General features: G+C 33.9%; 1 protein-coding gene and 2 long non-coding RNA genes across 3 annotated transcripts; all 3 read left to right on the forward strand.

The window, feature by feature from the left end:
* Positions 1–3,617: 3,617 nt before the first annotated feature.
* On the forward strand, positions 3,618–4,611 carry LOC126704789 (MDIS1-interacting receptor like kinase 2-like). Its single transcript, XM_050403792.1, has 2 exons — positions 3,618–4,305; positions 4,604–4,611. Exons 1-2 carry the CDS (start codon positions 3,618–3,620, stop codon positions 4,609–4,611), a joined length of 696 nt encoding a protein of 231 aa, XP_050259749.1.
* Positions 4,612–5,374: 763 nt separating this feature from the next.
* On the forward strand, positions 5,375–10,712 carry LOC126705638 (uncharacterized). The gene is made up of 3 exons (XR_007648325.1): positions 5,375–5,444; positions 5,748–5,814; positions 10,386–10,712. It is a non-coding gene; the product is annotated as an uncharacterized LOC126705638 (long non-coding RNA).
* LOC126705639 (uncharacterized) lies at positions 7,818–9,933 on the forward strand. Its single transcript, XR_007648326.1, has 2 exons — positions 7,818–8,179; positions 8,593–9,933. It is a non-coding gene; the product is annotated as an uncharacterized LOC126705639 (long non-coding RNA).
* Positions 10,713–20,079: the final 9,367 nt, after the last annotated feature.

A 20,079-nucleotide genomic window follows, 5' to 3' on the forward strand; every position in this document is an offset into this window, starting at 1 on the left:
CCTCTCTGGGACACCATGAATCCCAAGAACTTTCCCGAGGCTACCCCAAAAACACATTTGCTTGGATTCAACTTCATCTGGTGTTTTTTGAGGGTTGCAAAAGTCTCCTCCAGGTCGTCCAGATGAGCGAGCTCTTCCTTACTCTTGACGAGCATATCGTCTACGTATACCTCCATGTTTCTGCCAATTTGTTGGTTGAACATTTTGTTTACCATCCTCTGATATGTAGCTCCAGCATTTTTCAACCCAAAAGGCATCACCTTGTAACAGTAGAGTCCTTGGCTTGTGATGAAGGCGGTCTTCTCCTGGTCTTCTTCAGCCATCTTTATCTGGTTGTACCCTGAGAAGGCGTCCATGAACGTCAATAGCTTGTGTCCGGCGGTGGAGTCCACGAGCTGGTCTATCCTTGGTAGAGGGAAGCTGTCCTTTGGGCATGCTTTGTTCAGGTCGGTGAAGTCTACACACATTCTCCACTTTCCATTTGCTTTCTTTACCAGGACGACGTTGGCGAGCCATTCTGGATAGTATACTTCCCGGATGAATCCAGCCGTCAAGAGTTTGGTTACTTCCTCTGCTACTGCCTGATCTCGTTCTGGAGCGAAGGTTCTTCGTCGTTGCTGAATGGGCTTCCTGCTGGGGTCCACATTCAGCCTATGCTGGATGACTTCTGGAGATATGCCTGGCATGTCCTCGTGACTCCATGCAAAGACATCTAGATTCCCTTTAAGGAACTTTATGAGTCTCGCTCTCATCTCGAGGCTTAGCGTCGTCCCTATCCTGGTTGTCCTGTCCGCATTTCCTTCTACCAATTCCACTGCTTCCAAGATCTCCATCCCGTCTTCCTCTTTTTCTTCTATCGTCCACGTGTGGTTCTCCTTTCTTGCCAGTACGGCCTGATAGCACTCCCTTGCCAAGACTTGATCACCCTTCACTTCACCCACACCGTTGTCTATTGGGAATTTCACCTTCAAACAGTAGGTTGACGTTGCCGCCTTCCACTTATTTAGGGTGGGCCTCCCAATGATGACATTGTAGGACAAGGGGCAATCTACCACCAGGAAGTCTACTTGTTTGGTCAACTGCAATGGATAGGTCCCTGCTGTCACCGTCAGAGTCACTATACCCCTGGGGTAGACCCTGTCTCCACTGAAACTGACGAGCGGAGAGTCAAATGGGCGGAGCCTTTTTGGATCTAATTTCAACTGCTGGAAGGCTGGGAAGTAGATGATATCCGCTGAGCTCCCGTTATCAACAAGGATCCTTCTGGTATTGAACCCTTCTATATTCAGCACTATGACTAGGGGATCGTTGTGAGGCTGCTTTACTCCCCTGGCGTCTTCTTCATTAAAGGACATGTCTTGGTATGTTCGCCGGTGCTTGGACGGAGGCATGGTGTGGACGCTGTTCACCTGTCTATGGTATGCTTTTCTGAGTGATCTAAATGATCCCCCTGAGAATGGTCCTCCTGTGATCGTGTTTATCTCCCCGATCACTTTGCGTGGAGGCTGGGACGGATGGTCGTCATCCCGAGTGAAGGATTCATGTTGTGTCCTGTTGTCGTCTCTGAACTTGCTATATTCTCCTTTCTTTACATACTTCTGTAACTTTCCTTTCCGTATTAATTCCTCTATTTGTTCCTTCAGGTCTCTGCAATCTTCTGTGTTGTGGTCGTGGTCTCTATGGAACCGGCAATACTTGTTCTTGTCACGTACGTTGGGGGATGAGTGTAATGGCCTGGGCCATTTGAGATAATGCTCGTCTTTGATCTGCGTGAAAATCTTGTCAACAGGCATAACCAGAGGAGTAAATTTTACCTGACGAGGATTTTTGTCGTCCTTCCTCCTATTCCCGTCATTGTTCCGACGTTCTGATCTGTCTCTCTTTTGCCCTCTACGGTCGTCTTCCCATTTGGACTTGTCTTCTGGCCTCTCAGTATCTTTTATGGCAGCTAAGGCATCTTCCGCGTTCATATACTTTTGTGCCTTCAGGAGCATCTCAGCCATCGTCTTCGGGGGGTTTTTTGCAAGAGAGGCCACGAGGTCTCTGGATCTCAACCCCGCTTTAAAGGTCGTCAACTACACCTTGTCATCAGCTTCGTCTACTTCCAGAGTTTCCCGGGTGAATCGCTTGACATATGACCTCAGAGTCTCCTTCTCTCCCTGTCTTATGGTGAGCAAGTAATCTACTGGTCTCCTTGGGCGTTGTCCCCCTATGAAGTGACGCAAGAATGCACTACTCAGCTGATCGAAATTGTCTATGGACGAGTTTGGCAACTTGGTAAACCATTCTCTTGCAGCTCCTTTGAGAGTCGTCGGGAAGGAACGACACAATATCTCGTCAGGTGGTTGCTGAAGACCCAGAGTCGTCTTAAAGGTATTAAGATGATCCTGAGGGTCCTTGAGTCCGTCGAATGGCTCTAATTGAGGCAGGCGAAACTTTGACAGCACGGGGCAATCAAGTACCGCTGCAGTGAAAGGCGAATCCGTAGCTCTTATCATTCAATCATCTAATTGGGCATATTCCAAAGGAGTTAGGAAGGTTGGCATCATTGTTTCACCTTAATCTAGGTGATAACAAACTTTCTGGCAGTATTCCTTTGGAAATTGGAATGCTATCCGAACTACAATATCTTATTCTCTCAGCCAACAATATAACCAAATCAATTCCTGAACAGATAAAAGGGTGCTCGAAATTGTTAAACTTGAGCCTAAGCAAAAATAAACTTAGGGGGAGTGTTCTCTTTGAGATTGGCAACCTTCACTTTCTTGAAATGCTCAATTTAAGTGAGAATTCACTGATTGGGAAAATACCAACAGAACTTGGAGGACTGCAAAGCTTGGAAATATTGAATCTCTCCCACAATGAGCTCTCTAATTCTATTCCAACCACTTTTGATGAAATGTCAAGCTTGATCATTGTCGATATATCATATAATCTGATGGAACACAAATTCGTCAGTAAGAGTGGGCAGATGGAATCCCCTGTAGAATATGAAGGTCCGCTCGATGAGGGCCACCGGTGTGGTGCCTGCCACAACGTCTCCGATGCCAAAGTTAGGATAATGGATAAACACAATAAAGAAGTAGAATGTGCTTTCAGAGTATTTTTTGCATATATCTTCTCTTCCGTTGATTGTATGAAAGCTTTATACCTGAGGCCTTAGGGGCTAACCGTTGAGGCTGTTAATGCTCTCTGAAGTAACGCTCCTGGTCCAGTAATAAGACTTTTAAGAGGCTCCCAACGGTCTGCTTGGTCGATTTAGTAACTGCTCAGGTCATTGATTGACTGCATTGATTGACTCCCTGCCTTCGTCAGTGATGATGGCTTTCTTCGTTGTTTCTGATGACTTCGTCATGGATGATTCCTTCGTCATTAATGTTATCTTCGTCAGTGGGATGTAGAATCGTCATTCCTGTCATAATCAATTGGATGGTCCTCTCCCAAACAATAAAGCCTTTCGTGAGGCTCCATTTGGAGCATTGAGAAATAATAAAGGTTTGCGTGGTAATGCTTCTAGTTTGAAGGCCTGCCCTTCCTCCATTACTTGGAACGAGAATCCTAGCGAGACAAAGAGAAATAAAGTGTTGATTTTCTTTATTATTCCCATGTTAGGAACAATGTTTCTCTCATTGATTGTAGCTGGGATTCTTTACACTCTTCTCAAGCGCCCTGGGCTGAGGAACAAGCTAAACAATCGAAGAGAAGTACAAAATGGTAACATGTTGGCAATTTGGAGCTGTGATGAGAAAATGCTATATGAAAACATCATTGAAGCAACTGAGGAATTTGACTCCAAACATTGTGTCGGAGTGGGAGGGTGTGGAAGTGTTTACAAAGCAGAGTTGCAAGCAGGTCAAGTTGTTGCTGTAAAAAAGCTTCATTCAGTAGAAGACGGTGGAATTTCCAATGCAAAAGCTTTCGAGAATGAGATTCATGCTCTACTAGAAATTAGGCATCGCAATGTGGTAAAGCTTTATGGTTTTTGCTCACATCCACGACACTCATTCTTGGTTTATCAGTTCTTAGATGGGGGAAACCTGAAAGAGACACTGAGCAACAAAGAAGAGGCAGTTAATTTTGAATGGATCCAAAGGGCAAATGTTATTAGAGGTGTGGCTGATGCTCTATCCTACATGCATCATGATTGCTCACCTCCAATAGTTCATCGAGACATTTCAAGCAAGAACATCATGTTGGATTTGGAATATGAAGCTCACATCTCTGATTTTGGCACAGCTAAGTTTTTAAAGCCTGAATCGTCCAACTGGACTTCATTTGCTGGAACATTTGGATACACTGCTCCAGGTATTCACCCACCCCCCCCTCCCCTCCCCTCCCCCTTTTGGCATGCTTTTCCCTCTTGAAATACTTGTCTATCTCTAGCAACTCTCTAGTTCGTGTAATTAAGTGCCCATCATAGTTCATAGTGGTAAAATAGGTTTATCATCCGTTGCCATTTCATTCTCCAAATTTTCATTTCTGTTGAAGTATTATCATAAAGGAAAACAAAAAAAAAAAAAAAATCACTGTTAACTCTAAATATTTGTGTTTAGTTCCAGGTTTTTTTTTTAATGTTTTTTTATTTAAATATTAATTTTATCAGATCGTTAATTGCTAAGTGATAATTGTTTGAACTTTGAATACCATATAACATGATAAATCAAACCATTTTATGATAATTAAGCTTTACTATGAATTTAATTTATTGAATGAGTACCAGAGTCACAATTCTTTTTCTGGAAGACCAAATGAAATATATCAATAATTTAAAAATCTACAAATAATACACATTAATATATATATATATATATAAATTAAACATTAAGTATGTTTATTCAGCAAAAAAAAAAAAAAACATTAAAAGTATTACTTTTATATGTTTTAACATCTACAATGTAATATAAATATAAAATAAAGGGTAAAAACATAAAATGCCTTGACACCCTGCGCTTTGGGATGGTTATAGTTAGACTCTCTGAATTTTTCTCTTAAATAATTTAGTACATATATTTTAGTATTTTAACAAACAGACCCCCCTTACATTTTTTAGCTAGTTTAATACATAAATTTTGGTATTCTAATCAATAGACCCCCTAAAAGGGTGAGAAATAAAGTTAGGAGGGTCTATTTGCTACAGTACCAAAGTTTATGTATTAAATGACGGACAAAATGGGCTTCTGCCCTTTTCCACAAAACTAATTAGCCTTTTACCCTTCTTCCCAAACTAAATAGGAAAATGCCCCTCTTTTGAAACTCGACTTTTTCAAAATCGAGTTAAACCCTATAGTGACGTTTTTAAGGACCTATAGTGACGTTTTTAAGAACCTATAGTGGCGTTTCGTAACTTGATATCCATAAAATCGAGTTATAGGCAATTTTATACGCACCACCATCAGATTATCGGAACTGCCGCCAGTACCTTCTTTCCCCCTTTTTAGATCTAGGTATGATTTTTTTTTTTTTTTTTTTTTTTTTTTTTATATATAAGATTTATGTATGATATTTGATTTTTTGTTTTAAATTCTTTGATAGGATAGGTTTTTTTATTTATTTATTATTTTTTAATAACTTACTGAAATTATAAAAAAAAAATTTTTTGAATTTTAGTTTTGGTTTTTCACCGTAAAGAAACGAAATTAAAAACAATTTCCTGTAACTAATCTTAACAAAATCCTTGGGATCAGATAAGTGTAGGATTGAGTGTTATGCTGATATTTGTTTTTTCTTTTTCAATCTCATTTATTTAGGTTTATTGTTCGGTTAAGGTTTATCGGAACCGCAGGCACAGAGAGACAGGCTATATACCCGTAACCGGTAAAGTTTTTGTTTTTTTTAGCTTTCATTTTATAAATCTGGGGATTGAATATGATTTAGGTTTGAATTTCTGGGTTGGATTGGTTTAGATTTTGTTATTTGTGTTAGGCTTCCATTAACAATGCCTTCTATAGTATAATACTATAATACCAGTTTTAATATAATATGGTTTTAGATATCCAATAAGTTAGTGATTATGTTGGAGAGTTTGCAATCATCACAACAACAAAAAAAGGATTTGTACTATGTACATCATACCTGTTTGATAAATGTCTTATAGACGTGTTTATTATTGGTATGATTTTTTTTTTTTTTTTTTGGGGTTTAATATTGTTGTTCTCATCAAATTCAAATTCTTTGAATGTATTAGTCATTGAAGTTAAAAGATAACATTTTTCTTATGCCCATTTTAATTATAGTTATCTAATCTAATGAACATTCTCTGCCTATCACATTCAGTATATGAATGACTTATATAATCTCTCTGATGGACAATATTGGGTTATCGAACATTAGAATTTTTAAAATCAAATAATGATGCTTGCTGTTTTGGAAGACAACAAAGCTGGTGTATCTGTTATTCTTTATTATTAGAAGAGAAAGCTCATTACAGCTTAAGTCATACAAATCACTCAATTTTAGTCTTCTGAAGATAAATAAGTATGTGTTGGTAGTCCAAAAAACTCTGCCATTTCCTAGCAAAGCATTGACCCAACTGTATGTAATTGATGGTCTCCACGTTAGAAAGATTCCACTAATGGTAATGGTAACTACATTTTAGTAATATGCTCACAAATTTTTGATAAAATTCTGCCGTTGTTTTTTATTCTAAAATTTATTTTTATCATTTATAATTTACGTTTTATGATGTGGAAAGAAGCACTAAGTTCCTATTTTGATGTTGTTGTTACTTATATATAACATCCATAGTCTATTGAATAATTTATGTTGTTAGAGAAACCAATTGAAGTGGATAAGAATGTATGATTTTCCTATCAATCTTGATGGGGCACATTATAGATTATCTCTATTGTTGTTGTTGTTTCTCAATTGTGGTGTACATGGCATTTAAGTTACATTTTTTTTTTGCAAACCAATCATTAATGTAGCTTCAAGAAAATTAAATATACATGATTATTATTGAATTATAAAAAAAAAAAAAACTTATTGGAGGCCTTTTGTTGAATACCTAGCATATATAGTCATCTATTTTTACTTACAAAATCCTTCTGGAAAAGAAAATAACAAGAGAGATGGTTTTGTAGAGCCTAAGAAGTAACAGCCAAGACATACCCTATACTTTATGCCAGATTAGTTAATTGCAACAGATTAGGCAAACTGATTAGATAGTTAAAACAAAAACAAAAAAACAAAAGAGAATCTTAACAATATATTTTGTTACTGTAAACTGATGGAAAAACCTAATAGAATTTTATTGTTCTGTTCTGTTTAGTCCAAAACAAAAACTAATTGAATCCACATACTTCTAAAAAAATGACAAAAATATGAAAAACAAAACCAATACAAACCCAAATATGTCAATTAACCAAATCTAAACTAAAATATCAGATAAATACAAGGTAAGTCAAGTCATCCTAACCTGTCAGTTTGATCTACCAACTCTTCTTACAAAACAACCAAGTGTTTTATATGGCAAAGATCACTGTAGAGCTATAATTAAAAACTAATTGAGACATACCCCATCCTTAAGCCCAGATTAGTTAATTGCAAAATGATCAAATGTATGGGAAGGAGTCTTCCCTAGAAGATTGTAAAGAGCCTTTCAAACTCTATGCTCCGCTTGGTAAAACTTGGAAATTTCTTAAAGCCAAAAAGCTATGGTATTGAATTGCTTTAGTTAGTATAGAAATTGACTAACAACCAAAAGTTCTTTCGCTTTATTCATGAACTAATCTATGATCCTCTTGAAACAAACCTTGCATATGACCTAAGATGGTTTTCAAATTTCAGTCTACGACAAAGATTAAGTTTTCTTCATTTTGAAGGATTTCAGTTGTGATTGGTGATGACTCTATAAATGAGAGTTTCAATTTCAAATAGTGTTTTATATATGGATTACTCTATGTTGTTAAATTTGAGTTTGGTATTGATTCAAAATTTGTAATGGTTCATTTATATAAACCTGCCATGTTTTCTGAATTTTAGATAATTATAATTAATTACATGGCACACAATCACGTCTTATAGGATCTCAGTTTCTAGCGCCTCATTTATATTGGCTCTTATTAGGAATTTTGTATTTATAATGACATATTTTCCCCCATATGTTAATGTAGATCACTCATCCCTGACTTATAAGACTTTTGGCTACTATTGGATAAGAGCTACTAAATTAAATTGAAAGGTTAGGAATGCCTAATTTTCCCTTTGTAGCTATTATTTAATTTGTAACTTTTTGTCCTTTGTTGATGCTTGATTAAAAAAAAATAGAACTAAAATAGAAAAAGAGAGGAAAATGCAAGAGAAGCACGCCTAAAAAGATGGTTGCAAAGTTTTGAGAAACGAACCAATACAAAATGGCATGAAAGAAAAAATAGTTTACAAAATAAACTTACCCAGGCTAGGAAATACAGGGGAATAGTAATTGCTAAAAAAAAAAAAAAAGATTGTTCTTTGTTGCATTCACTTGGTACAAGTACTAACTTTTATGTGTTAAGAGGTTCACTTCTCTTTCTGCCACTTTGTACTTATTAGTTCTTTATACATTCCTTTTTCTAAATTTGAAAATAAAACTTTCTATTCACATTTGATTATTAGATATTGACGTTGACATGGGCCATTCCTTTGGAGAAACTAGAATTAACATAAGTACAGATGATACTTTGGTAAAAGGTAGGTCCAGTTGTTGTGATGTTCTTCAAGGAATCCATGAATCAGATAATGAGAGTGGTTGTGAAGAATTTCCAAGTAAATTACTTCAATTTACAAGAAGGAAAAAAAAAAAAAAACTTGACTTTCATTTTGTTCACATCATTAATGTTGTTCCCATATTTTAAAATTCATATAGGAAAATCTACTGAACCTTGGAATTTCGGTCCACCTTATTTATGCATGTATTGTGGTTCAATTTTATGGTATGAAGAGAGAATAGTAAAATCTAAGAGGCCTAAGAACCTAAAATTCTTTGTGTATTGTATGGAGGGTAAGGTTAAGTTGCCTTTGCTTAAGAAAGTACCTCCTCTTATTGATGAGCTGTTATAACATTCATTTTGTTTGACAAAGGAGCTAAGAAAATTGTATCTAAGACTACAAAAGAACTTGCAGAGATGCAAGCAGAGGCAATTTCAAATAGAAATGTCAATTATATTTCTTTATTGTTTGAGAGCTGAACTTTTATAAACCTTTACCAACATTGTACACATACATATCATTATATACCATTAAAAAAAAAAATTACAAAGGTATGCTGCATGTTTTCCGTAGCTTTTCCTCTTAATACTTTATCTTTGTTAATATTTTCCTCTTATTGTCTCAAGCTTCATCATGTAAGAATTCTATAATTACTAATTACAATTTCGAAACAAAATTGTATATTTGGTTTGTGGTCTTTAGCATTTTTTAGTTTTTCTTACGATTTTCATGAATGTTGTTACCTTGGGATGCTGTATTGTGAAATTTCTCCAACGTAGTCTTTCCTAACACAATAATTGCATCCTATAAGATTTCAACCTCACAAACACTCGATAAAAAGGACTGCCCATTATAATCTTGATATGATTGCTTGATTAACAGTAGAATACAATTACAAAAGTGAATGGTTAGAACTTAAAGTAAATTATTAATTAGAATGAAGACATGAATGTGAATGAGAATTTAGAAATTTACTTGAAATTCCGAGTTAAAGAAATTCTTATTTTTTATTAAAGACAATAATATATCCAATATGGTTTATATATTGTATCTTAAAATTGAGGTTCACATGGTTTGATTGATTTGGTACATTACTATTTATTGTTGAAGAGAAATTTCAATTTTGAACATTTCTTAAAATTAGATAAATTTTCATTAGAATACTCAAGATATTTGACAATTTCTAGCTTGCAAGGTCAGTATAGTACTATGAATGCAATAAACTTATTAAAAAAAAAAAAAAAAAAACTAATGGTACAGGTCATGATGTATGTATGTATACTTAGCTAAATTTGTGACTGTGTATACAAAAATTGAAGTTGGATGTAAATGTCCTACCAAGGGAGATTCAGAATATAGTTGGCAACTAATAATACTTCCAAACATGTTCTAGAGAGTCACAAAATTAGAATGTTTTCAGTTAAAATTATTTGTGGCACACACTTTTTTTTTGCACCATTTTTGTTTGGAATTCCTAATATGCACATTATTTACTATGCACACCTACTGGGTACATAAGAAGTTCTCATCAAATTAAAAATAATATATTAGAACTTCTCATGATGCCTTCAAAGCCAATGTAGTACAATGAAAGCAATCTAAATTTTGCTTATGAGAAAATTGTAACTTATTGTTTAAGGATTTATTAAATGTTTGTGAATTCTTGAAGCACCTTTTAATTTAAGTGAAAATTATTGTAGGACACAAAAGACAAATTTGTCAGAAAAACAAGGGAGGACAGCAGTTCTCTATTTACAACTGCCATATCTGCTAAAGAGGAAAATCAGATGATGATAGCATACCAATTCAAATGCTTCACAAACGAAGCACGGCTACTAAACAAAATGCATTGAAGAAGAAGAAAATTTGAAGAGAAAAAAAATAACCAGTAGATGTACTACATTACCCAGATGAAATGTAATGTATTTTATTATATTCTTATGTTAAGTTGATAGAATTTTAAATATGTAAAATGTTCCCGTGTATTGCGTGTGTTAAATGATTTGTATTGAATATTTTTTGGAATTTTTTTTACTGTGTATTTAGGATTTAAATTTGTCAATGCCTTACTCTACAAAGTTCTATTTAATTTTCGGTTTTTGTTTTTCCTCTTACCTGTTCTTTTAATTTTAAAGAGGGGTTGAAATTGTGGGACTTTGAAATTTGAAAGTATATAATGTTCTTTTTACATAGTTTATATTTCATAGATTTTGCATGTTTTGATTGTGAGATCTAAAAGTATACAAGCACTTATACTTATTAAGGTATTCTAGAGACTAATAAGCTCTAACAAAAAAAAAAAAAAAAAAAAACCATTCAAGAGACCCATAGCCTGTATCAACAAATAATAGTTAGCACATATATCTTTAACTAACATTACCTCCAAAAAATAATGAGAACCAATCTCTACTAAGCATGATATATATATATATATATATATATATATCCCTTACAAGGGTGTGAATGAAATGATTCATCAAACTATTATATATGTACATAATGATTAGCAAATGGACAAATACATTTTAAGTACATAGTAGAGGATCAAATGCAAATATAGAATTATGACTTAAAAAATATTAAACCCGTAATGATAAATTGATTTTAATCTACATAAACATTAAGAGATATCTCTTTTATTTCAAATTTTTATATGTTCCTTCAAGCCGTCACACAAATTATGATACATAACTCAAGGGCTCTAACTAATATTATTCTGACTTTCTATTCCATAAACCTGTAACCATTTTTTTCTTTTGAACTTTTTGGTTGTAAAATTTTCTCTAATCTTATGGTTTGATTCATTGTGGTTCCTAGGAATGGTAGGTATAGTATTTGAAATTGTCATGCAAGTTTTAGTTCGATGTGATTCATTGCGGTTCCTAGGAATGGCAGATTTTTTATTTGAAATCGTCATGTAAGTTTTAAATTGGTGTGTTTCAACCTTATATGTGGTTTTTTAATTTTTTTTTTTTTTAATTTGTTTCTATGTATTATTTTTTGTAGATTCTTGCTTGAAGCAAATTAGTAAATGCTTCAAAAATAAAATGATCTTTGCAAATTGTTAGCAAATTAGTAAAGGGCAGAGTATTGAAAACCAAAATTGTAGAGCACTCCACTGTAGTGCAAAGTGTGCTACGCAAGCCATAATCCAAGTATAAATTTTATAAATGTGTTTTTTATATGGCAGAAGCTTGACAAGATGCTCAAAATAAGTCAAGCTTTAATTGCTTAAAGTCAAATTCTTTTTTTAGACACTATATGCTTAAATATACTACATCATTCAAGTTTAAATGTATGTAGTGGAAGTATGATAACTAAGTTTATGTTGGTTGCAAAGTTCATTAATATGTAAAATGACCCCGCGCATTGCGTGGGTTAAACACTAGTATACATAATAACATAATATTGGTTATTGGTAGTTTTATCCTTGATGCATATTTAAGTCTGAGGGCAACGCGCGTGTACCCTAATGTTGTAACAGCCTGTTTTCTTGAAATTTTCAAGAAAAATGTATTTATTTTTGTATTTAAAATTTCATATCCATGCAATGACATGTTTCTCAAAAAAAAAAAAAAAAAAATCCAGCAATGACATATTCATATTTCTTAAAGTATTACATTACGAACTTAATATAAATAATAGTAAAAAAATATGACACAATTTGACCACACATGATCCATCTGAGAGAAACCAAATAAAAAGACTTTCTCCACTTTAAGCAAAGATATATTTTGACTATTCTTTATTTGATTCTCATACTGTAACTATAAAGTAATTGGTTACTTGCTAAAATCTTAGGTCACTTACTTAGATAAGATAAACATGCATATATAGTTTTATATTTAGTGTAAGTTGAAACAGTTATGCTTCCCTCAAGAAAAAGAGTGCTTAAATTTTGTGTTACAATCAGATGACATGGTACATAGGATAGTAATTGCCTAATAGCTCAAGGTCATAAAAGAGTTATTATTATAGGTGTATATATCCACTGGAATTAGACACGACTTTTCTTTTCTTTTCTTTCTGCTAAAAAATGTCTGAGGGAAAGGCTTTTCTATTTAGAATATAACGAAGAATGTGGCAATCAATTCTCCTTGTGTCGTTGTAAATGCTATCAAGCCAACCCAGTAATTCCATGTCAGCTCGAAGACATTGATCCACAAAGTGGGCACTAATAAGGATGTCAAAGATTTAAGTAGGGTGTTTGTGATGCCTTAAATTGATTAGATATTGATTGAAAATAATGTATTATGTGTGTGTGCTGAGTCTTATATTTGACATATGTTGGGTTTTAAGACTTTAGGTTTAAATGTATTAGAACTTCATTTTGTAATGTTGGCAAACCATGATCAAAACGTTTAGTCTTGTTTTAGACTTGCTCAAGGTATGTTTTATGTGTAAAGTTGGAATCGAGTGTACTACAGGATTTACTGTGTAAATCTGCCTAGCTTGATCGATCAAGAATTAGACTCGATCGATCAAAGCTCGTGCAAATTGTTTTTCTGCAGAATTTTCCAACTCAATCCAAGCTCGTTTGATGTGTGGTTTTATGTTTTGCCTTAAGTATAAAAGGAAAAACCCTAGCCACGTTTTGTTGTGGTTGTTTATGCTGTGTATGTGAATCTCTTGTGAGATCTAGAGGTGTTTGCCTTCACATATACTTAAGGTTATCAAGAATCAAGATTATATCAAGAACTTGATGATCAGTTCGGTTGCTGCATAAAGAACTTAAAGATACACAAGTGAGAGTGCTTGTACTTGCTGTGAATCCAAGAAAGAAGTAGTCCGTGGTCTCGGAGCTATCATGTGATCGTAGTAGTAAGTTTCCTACTCGAGGTAACAATAAGATGTTAGTGGTCTAAGTCGCTATTGTGTAAACTTCAATTCTTTCATAGTGGATTTGTTTTACCTTGAGGATAGCTAGGTTAAATTCTCCCTAGATTTTTTTACCGGTTTGGTTTTCCTGGGTTATCATATTGTTGTGTTCTTTATTTTTCGCACTTTACAATGATATAATATATTTGTGTTAACCTATATTTGAATAATTTGACTAAATAATCACTTGGCTAATTAACTAGATTAATCTGGTTGTGTTTTAAGGGGTCTAAAAATGTACAACATATACTAGGTTGATCTAGGCTTATTAACAACTATAATAAACCTTAATTTTGACTAAATTAGTCCTTTTGGGATATCGCAAAAATACGGTCAGCTGTTTTTCTTGTGTTGTTATTTAAATTGAGCAATTTGGGCTAGAAAGTCGTGATCATAATATCGGTGCCTTCCTCAAATCCATTATTTCTTTTACACTCAATTTTTATGTGTTGTGTTGTTATTTAAATTAAGCAATCTGGGCTAGAAGGTCATAAGGTATTAATTCTTGCAAATCGGTGTCTTCTCCAAATCCTTCATTTCTTTTACACTCAATTTTTATTGTGAAGTAGTCATGGGAACCAAAAATGGTGATGGCGAGATGGTTCTTACTCCTTAAGGAGGAGAGAAAAGTTAATGATAGTGTGCGATATCGATGTTCTAACTACTAAAGAAGACCAATTGGAGGATGTTGTACCATAAGTGTAGGTCCAATTCGATTTATCTCAGATCAATTGGTTCTCTCTCTCTCTCTCTCAAACTAGATTTGGGAAAATGATTTCATTGAATAATTAGAATTACAGAGTAGTTAATCTATATATACAAGCCTGAGTAAGTAACTAACTAGCCGAAAAGGTGCTAACAGAAAAATTAACACAAAACTAACTCTAACACATGTGTCACATGTGAACACTAAGTGTCTACTTGGGATCTGCTTATTTTGCTAAAACTTTTTTTTTTTTTTTACTGAAAGTGCTATAGTCAAAGGTAAGAGTTGGTTGAAATAGTATAGTGGACCCATAAATAGTATCAAAAAGTGTAGTGAGACCCATGAATAGTAGCAAAAATAAATTGAATAATAAAATAAGTTGGTAAAAATAATTTTTGCCAAACACACACTAAGTAAGTATATACAAAGAAGCTAAACTACAAGTCGTTTTCACTAAGCTAAACTACTTGCCGTTCTGTCTAGATTTGGGAAAATGATTTCATTGAATAATTAGGGGTGTGTTTGGATACCGCTTATTTTGCTGAAACTGAAAACTTATTGCTGAAAGTACTGTAGATAAAGGTAAAAGTTAGTTGAAATAGTACAATGGGACCCATGAATAGTACCAAAAAATGCAGTGGGGCCCATGAATAGTAGCAAAAATAAGCTGAATAATAGAATAATTTTGATTTTTAATTGGTTCATACTCACACTAGAATTACAGAGAAGCTAATCTATATATACAAGCCTGAGCAAGTAACTAACTAGCAGCAAAGGTGCTAACAGGAAAACTAACACTAACACATGTGTCACGTGTGAACACTAAGTAAGTATATACAAAGAAGCTAAACTACAAGTTTTTCACTAAGCTAAACTACTTGCCGTTCTGTCCACTTCTTCTTCTTGCTTACCTCTGTTTCCTTACGTGAATAGCTTTGTCTTCAGTAGCTGTTTTAGCTTAAAAATTTCTATGGAGAACTTTCTCAAAAGTGGGGGTAGTGTCAAAGTCTGCAGAGCTTAAAAATTTCCAATAATAGAATTTCTGGTGTAATACCTCTTGAGCTTGGAAGATCCACCAAGCTACAAGTACTTGATCTCTCCTTCAATCTTCTAGTTGGGAAGAGTCCAAAGGAATTAGGAAAGTTGACATCGCTGTTTCTCCTTCATTTGGGTGATAATCAACTTTCTGGTAGTATTCCATCAGAAATTGGAATGCTATCCAATCTGCAATTTCTTATTCTTTCAACCAACAATTTAACAAGATCAATTACCAAACAAATATTGGTGTGCGAAAAATTATTGAATTTGAACTTAAGCAAAAATAAAATTAGATGGAGTATTCCTACTAAGTGTGCATTTGAATATTGCTTATTTTGTTGAAAACTGAAAACTGAAAACTGAAAACAATAAAAAAAATATATTTCAGTTATTGTTCGATAATGAAATCACTGTTCATTTGCGCTGTTCATGTCCCATGAACAGTGCAAGAGGCGCTGGACTTAAAAAAAAAAAAAAAAAAAAAAAAAAAAAAAAAAAAAAAAAAAAAAAAAAAAAAAAAAGCTTACCAAAACGTAAACGTAAACGCAGCTTACCCAAACGGAGCTTAAGATTGACAATATACAGTTTATTCAAATGCTTGATTTGAGTGAGAATTTGTTGATTGGAAAAATACCACCACAGCTTGGAGAATCGCAAAGCTTAGAAACATTGAATCTCTCCCATAATGAGCTATTTGGTTCCATTCTAGCCACTTTTGGTGAAATGTCAAGCTTGACCAATGTTGATATATCATAAAATTGCTTGGAAGGTCCTCTACCTAACAATAAAGTCTTTAGTGAGGCTCCATTCGAAGCATTAAGAAATAATAAAGGTTTGTGTGATAATTCGTCAAATTTAAAGGCTTGTCCCTCTTCCATTACTTGGAGCAAGAATTCTAGTGAGAAAAGGCAAAATAAAGTTGTGATTATCTTTATTGTTCCTATCTTCAACACAACGTTTCTCTCAATGATTGTATTTGGGATTCTTTATGTAATTCTGAAGCGCCCAAGACTAAGGAACAAGCTAAACAATACTAGAGAAGCACAAAATGGTAATATGTTTGCAATCTAGAGCTACGATGAAAATAGTGTATGAAAGCATCATTGAAGCAACAGAGGAATTTGACTCCAAACATTGTGTTGGAGGGGGAGGGTGTGGAAGTGTTTACAAAGCAAATCTACAATCAAGACAAGTTGTTGCTGTGAAAAAACTTCATTCAATACAAGATGGCGAGATTGCCAACACAAACGCTTTCAAAAATGAGATTCGTGCTCATCTAGAAATTAGGCATCGAAATGTGGTAAAGCTTTTTGGCTTTTGCTCACATCCATGACAATCATTTCTGTTTTACGAGTTTTTAGAAAGGGCAATATGAAAGATTTATTGAGCAATAAAGAAGAGGTAGTTAGTTTTGATTGGATCAAAAGGGTAAATGTTGTTAGAGTTGTGGCTGATGCTTCATCCTATATGCATCACAATTGCTCACCTCCCATAGTTCATCGAGACATATCTAGCAAGAACATCTTGTTGGATTCAAAATATGAAAACTGAAAACTGAAAACACCGTAGCAAAATAATTTTTAAATGTGTGAATAGTATCGTGAGACCCATTTTTAATATTTTTTAGTGCATGAACAGTGTTATGAATAGTGATAAACAGTGTGTGGACAGTGATTCTTGTCTACTAAAAAAAAGCTGAAACGCGTGAGGAAAAAAAAAAAGAGAAAAATGCAGAACACAAAACGCAGACGCAATAATTCCTATCCAAACCGCACCAATGGTTGATACATACCAATGAATCACTTTAGTTCTAGCCAACCAATATGTGAAAATAGAGCAAGAGAGAGAGAAAGTTCAGAGATCTGGATTCAATAAGTCAAACAATCTGAGCGAGAGAGAAGGAAAGAGAGAGAGAGAGAGAGAGAGAGAGAAGAAAAGAAAGCATCGTAGAGAAATGTAGGAGCTGGTGAGTTTTGGGGTATTCTTGTTGGAGTCCTTGAGTTTGAAACATGGGAAGAATAAAAGAGAAAAAGAAATAAACGGAGAGTTAAACGGCAGTTTTACTGTTAAGTAGGTGGATAGGTAATTAAATTTTAAAATAGGTACCTAAGGTACTATATTTAAGTTTTGCCCATCCAAGACATGCACAAGAATGATAAATTGGTGGCTACTACAACATAGAGTTGAGGTAAATATTACTACTTCACCAGATTCCATTTTTTGTGATGACATTGTGTTAATTCATAGAGAGTCATTCTTACATTTTTCCAATTTATTTTGAACTCAATTTTTGGGTATAAAATTTAGCGTTGTGATACCTATTTTATTATACGTATTGGTCAATCTTGTCCCCATGTTTTTTTAAATTTGGCATGTTGGTGTGAATCTTTTTTCTTGGTGATTATGTAATTTTTTTTTTCACTATTACTTAACAGTTATTTAATTTAATTCACACGATGGGACTGAAAACGAAAAATTCAATAGTATACTTTCTAGATTATAGACTTGGCTTTGCTGCTTGATTAATTGATTAGAAGTAGCCCAACCTTAAATTTTATGAAGGCTTGATCTTCCAATAACCATGCTTGTTAATATAAACTGAAGTTATTAACTGGTGTGCACTAAATCAAACTTCATAATTACACCAAGTGTATGAATCCCCAATATCCTTGGTTTCTTTATAACAATTAACAACTAAGGAGAAATCTTTATGGGCATTCCATGCGAAGGAAATGGAAAGGGATCCATGGTGATTGGCTCGTCTGGATATAGTAAGGACCAATCATAATGGGTTACAATAAAATGAACAAAGATAAGGATATCCAACTAGGCCAGTTGGTACGCTGCACGCACTCTTGGGCCTCCTCCGAAGGGAATAAAAAGTAAAAACAAATGGTGGATGGGCTCTTTAAATCTACTTGGATTGAAACTTAGTGTATCTTGAAAACAATCATCATTATAATGGGTTCCATATATTGTGCACAGACCACAGTTACGGCAGAGAAACCACAACCAAATATCAATTAATTAACTTGTTATCGGAATTTCAAATTTTTAGGTCCCTAATTTTTGCTTTTTTTCATTAAGATTCAAGTTTTCAGAGATTTACCAATTTGTCCATGTCAGAATGAAACTTGACAAGGTTAGATTGAACCAACATATATACACACTATTCTTGGATATATTGTTTGAGTACGAAAGTATATGTTGTGTGGATATGTGATGAGTCTTATATTGGATATATATTGGGTTGATCTACTTTTTATTAACAAATACAAGGAGTCTCCATTGTGACTAAACTAGTTATTTTTGAGGTATAACATTGATTTAAACTAGCACTTTCCCTTGATGCCCAAGATTTGATTGGATATATGTTTGAGTGTGTTCTCTCTTGAGCACGTACCATTTCTGCAATTTCAATCGTTACCAAGAAATCATCCTGTTCCGTCTAGAATCTAGATCCATTTCACACTTTGTTCAAGCTCTTCTATTTCTTTTCACAAGCACATGGGGCATCAAGCATTTCTTTTAAGTGGAAGTCTAACTTAAAGCTTAGGTAAGCTAAAAAGTCCAACTATTCCCCGTGATTTGATGATGATAATGATGACCACTTGAAGATTTTGCCCTTATGTAGAACTTTAATATTTCTATTTCCTTGAGGAATACCCGTTTTGAATATTTTTTGTTCTTTAATTATGTGTAACTTCACTGTAATAGAAACATTGTGACCATGTTTTTTGCTTCGACATTGTAGATTTTTTTATTATTTATTATTATTAACGATAGTGTGTAAATATTAAATATGTTTCATCTTTCTATAAAAATTTCCAGCATTTAGCCCGGGTTAGTAACTAGTAGAGGTAAAAACCTAGAAGAAAATTATTCAACAAACCAATCACTTTCAAACCAAAATTGTAAGGTCATTTCTACTCTAATTTTTATGACATTTTAGCATGTTGTTCCTGACGAAGATTGTTTCGTGTTAAATGGTGTTGCTGATTGAAATTCTTGGACATTTACTTGGATTTCAAGACAAATTTAGCGAGAGCTGGAGAGGAATATTTTTGTAAATCCATTACTTGAGTTGTCTTGAAGCTATCGAAGAAAAACGACTTGTGCAGTCTGTTGCTAACAGGAACTCTGAGCTCAGATGCAAGAACTTTTTCATAGACTAGAGGTTTTTTTTTTGAGAGAGAGATAGACTAGAGGTTTTGTAACTAGTATTGTATCACGACTATCTTAATGGCGGAATCGGTTTTATTTGTTTTTATTCTAATGTTAAAACTTCAACTTCCAATTAATGTCTTTCAAATAATACACTTTTAGTAATACCCAATAAGTTATAAAGTACTTTCTCAAAAAAAAAAAAAAAAAGGTTATAAAGTACTAAATTTGTGTATTGAATTGTCTATGTAGTTTATAGAAAGAAAAAAAATTTAGTCATCTCATTTATTATTGGCCCCTTCAAAGACAAATTTTTGGCTCCAATATTGGAATGTGACCTGGGCTGGAAGAGGTTTTCTTTGTTGTATTTTCTATTTCGTCAATACATGCTCGTCTCTATGCCGGTGTGGTGGTGATTTATTTAACATTTTAATTATCCAGTTTATATTTTTTTTAATATTGACTAAATAACTACTTGGTTTAAGTCTTTACCCATTAAAATTTTAAAATTAGTAGTAACCAATGCTAAGTTCTAAACATGTGACTTTCAACTAGCTATAAACCAAAGGCCCTTAGAAGTGTCCAAGGGGACCGAAATAGTGAGTAGT

This window comes from Quercus robur, chromosome 11, assembly GCF_932294415.1.
Source record: "Quercus robur chromosome 11, dhQueRobu3.1, whole genome shotgun sequence".
Taxonomy (NCBI): Eukaryota; Viridiplantae; Streptophyta; class Magnoliopsida; order Fagales; family Fagaceae; genus Quercus; species Quercus robur.

Excerpts from the sequence above, each read along its gene's own strand:
- LOC126704789 (XM_050403792.1), top strand. The coding sequence starts at position 3,618 with ATGTTTCTCTCATTGATTGTAGCTGGGATTCTTTACACTCTTCTCAAG.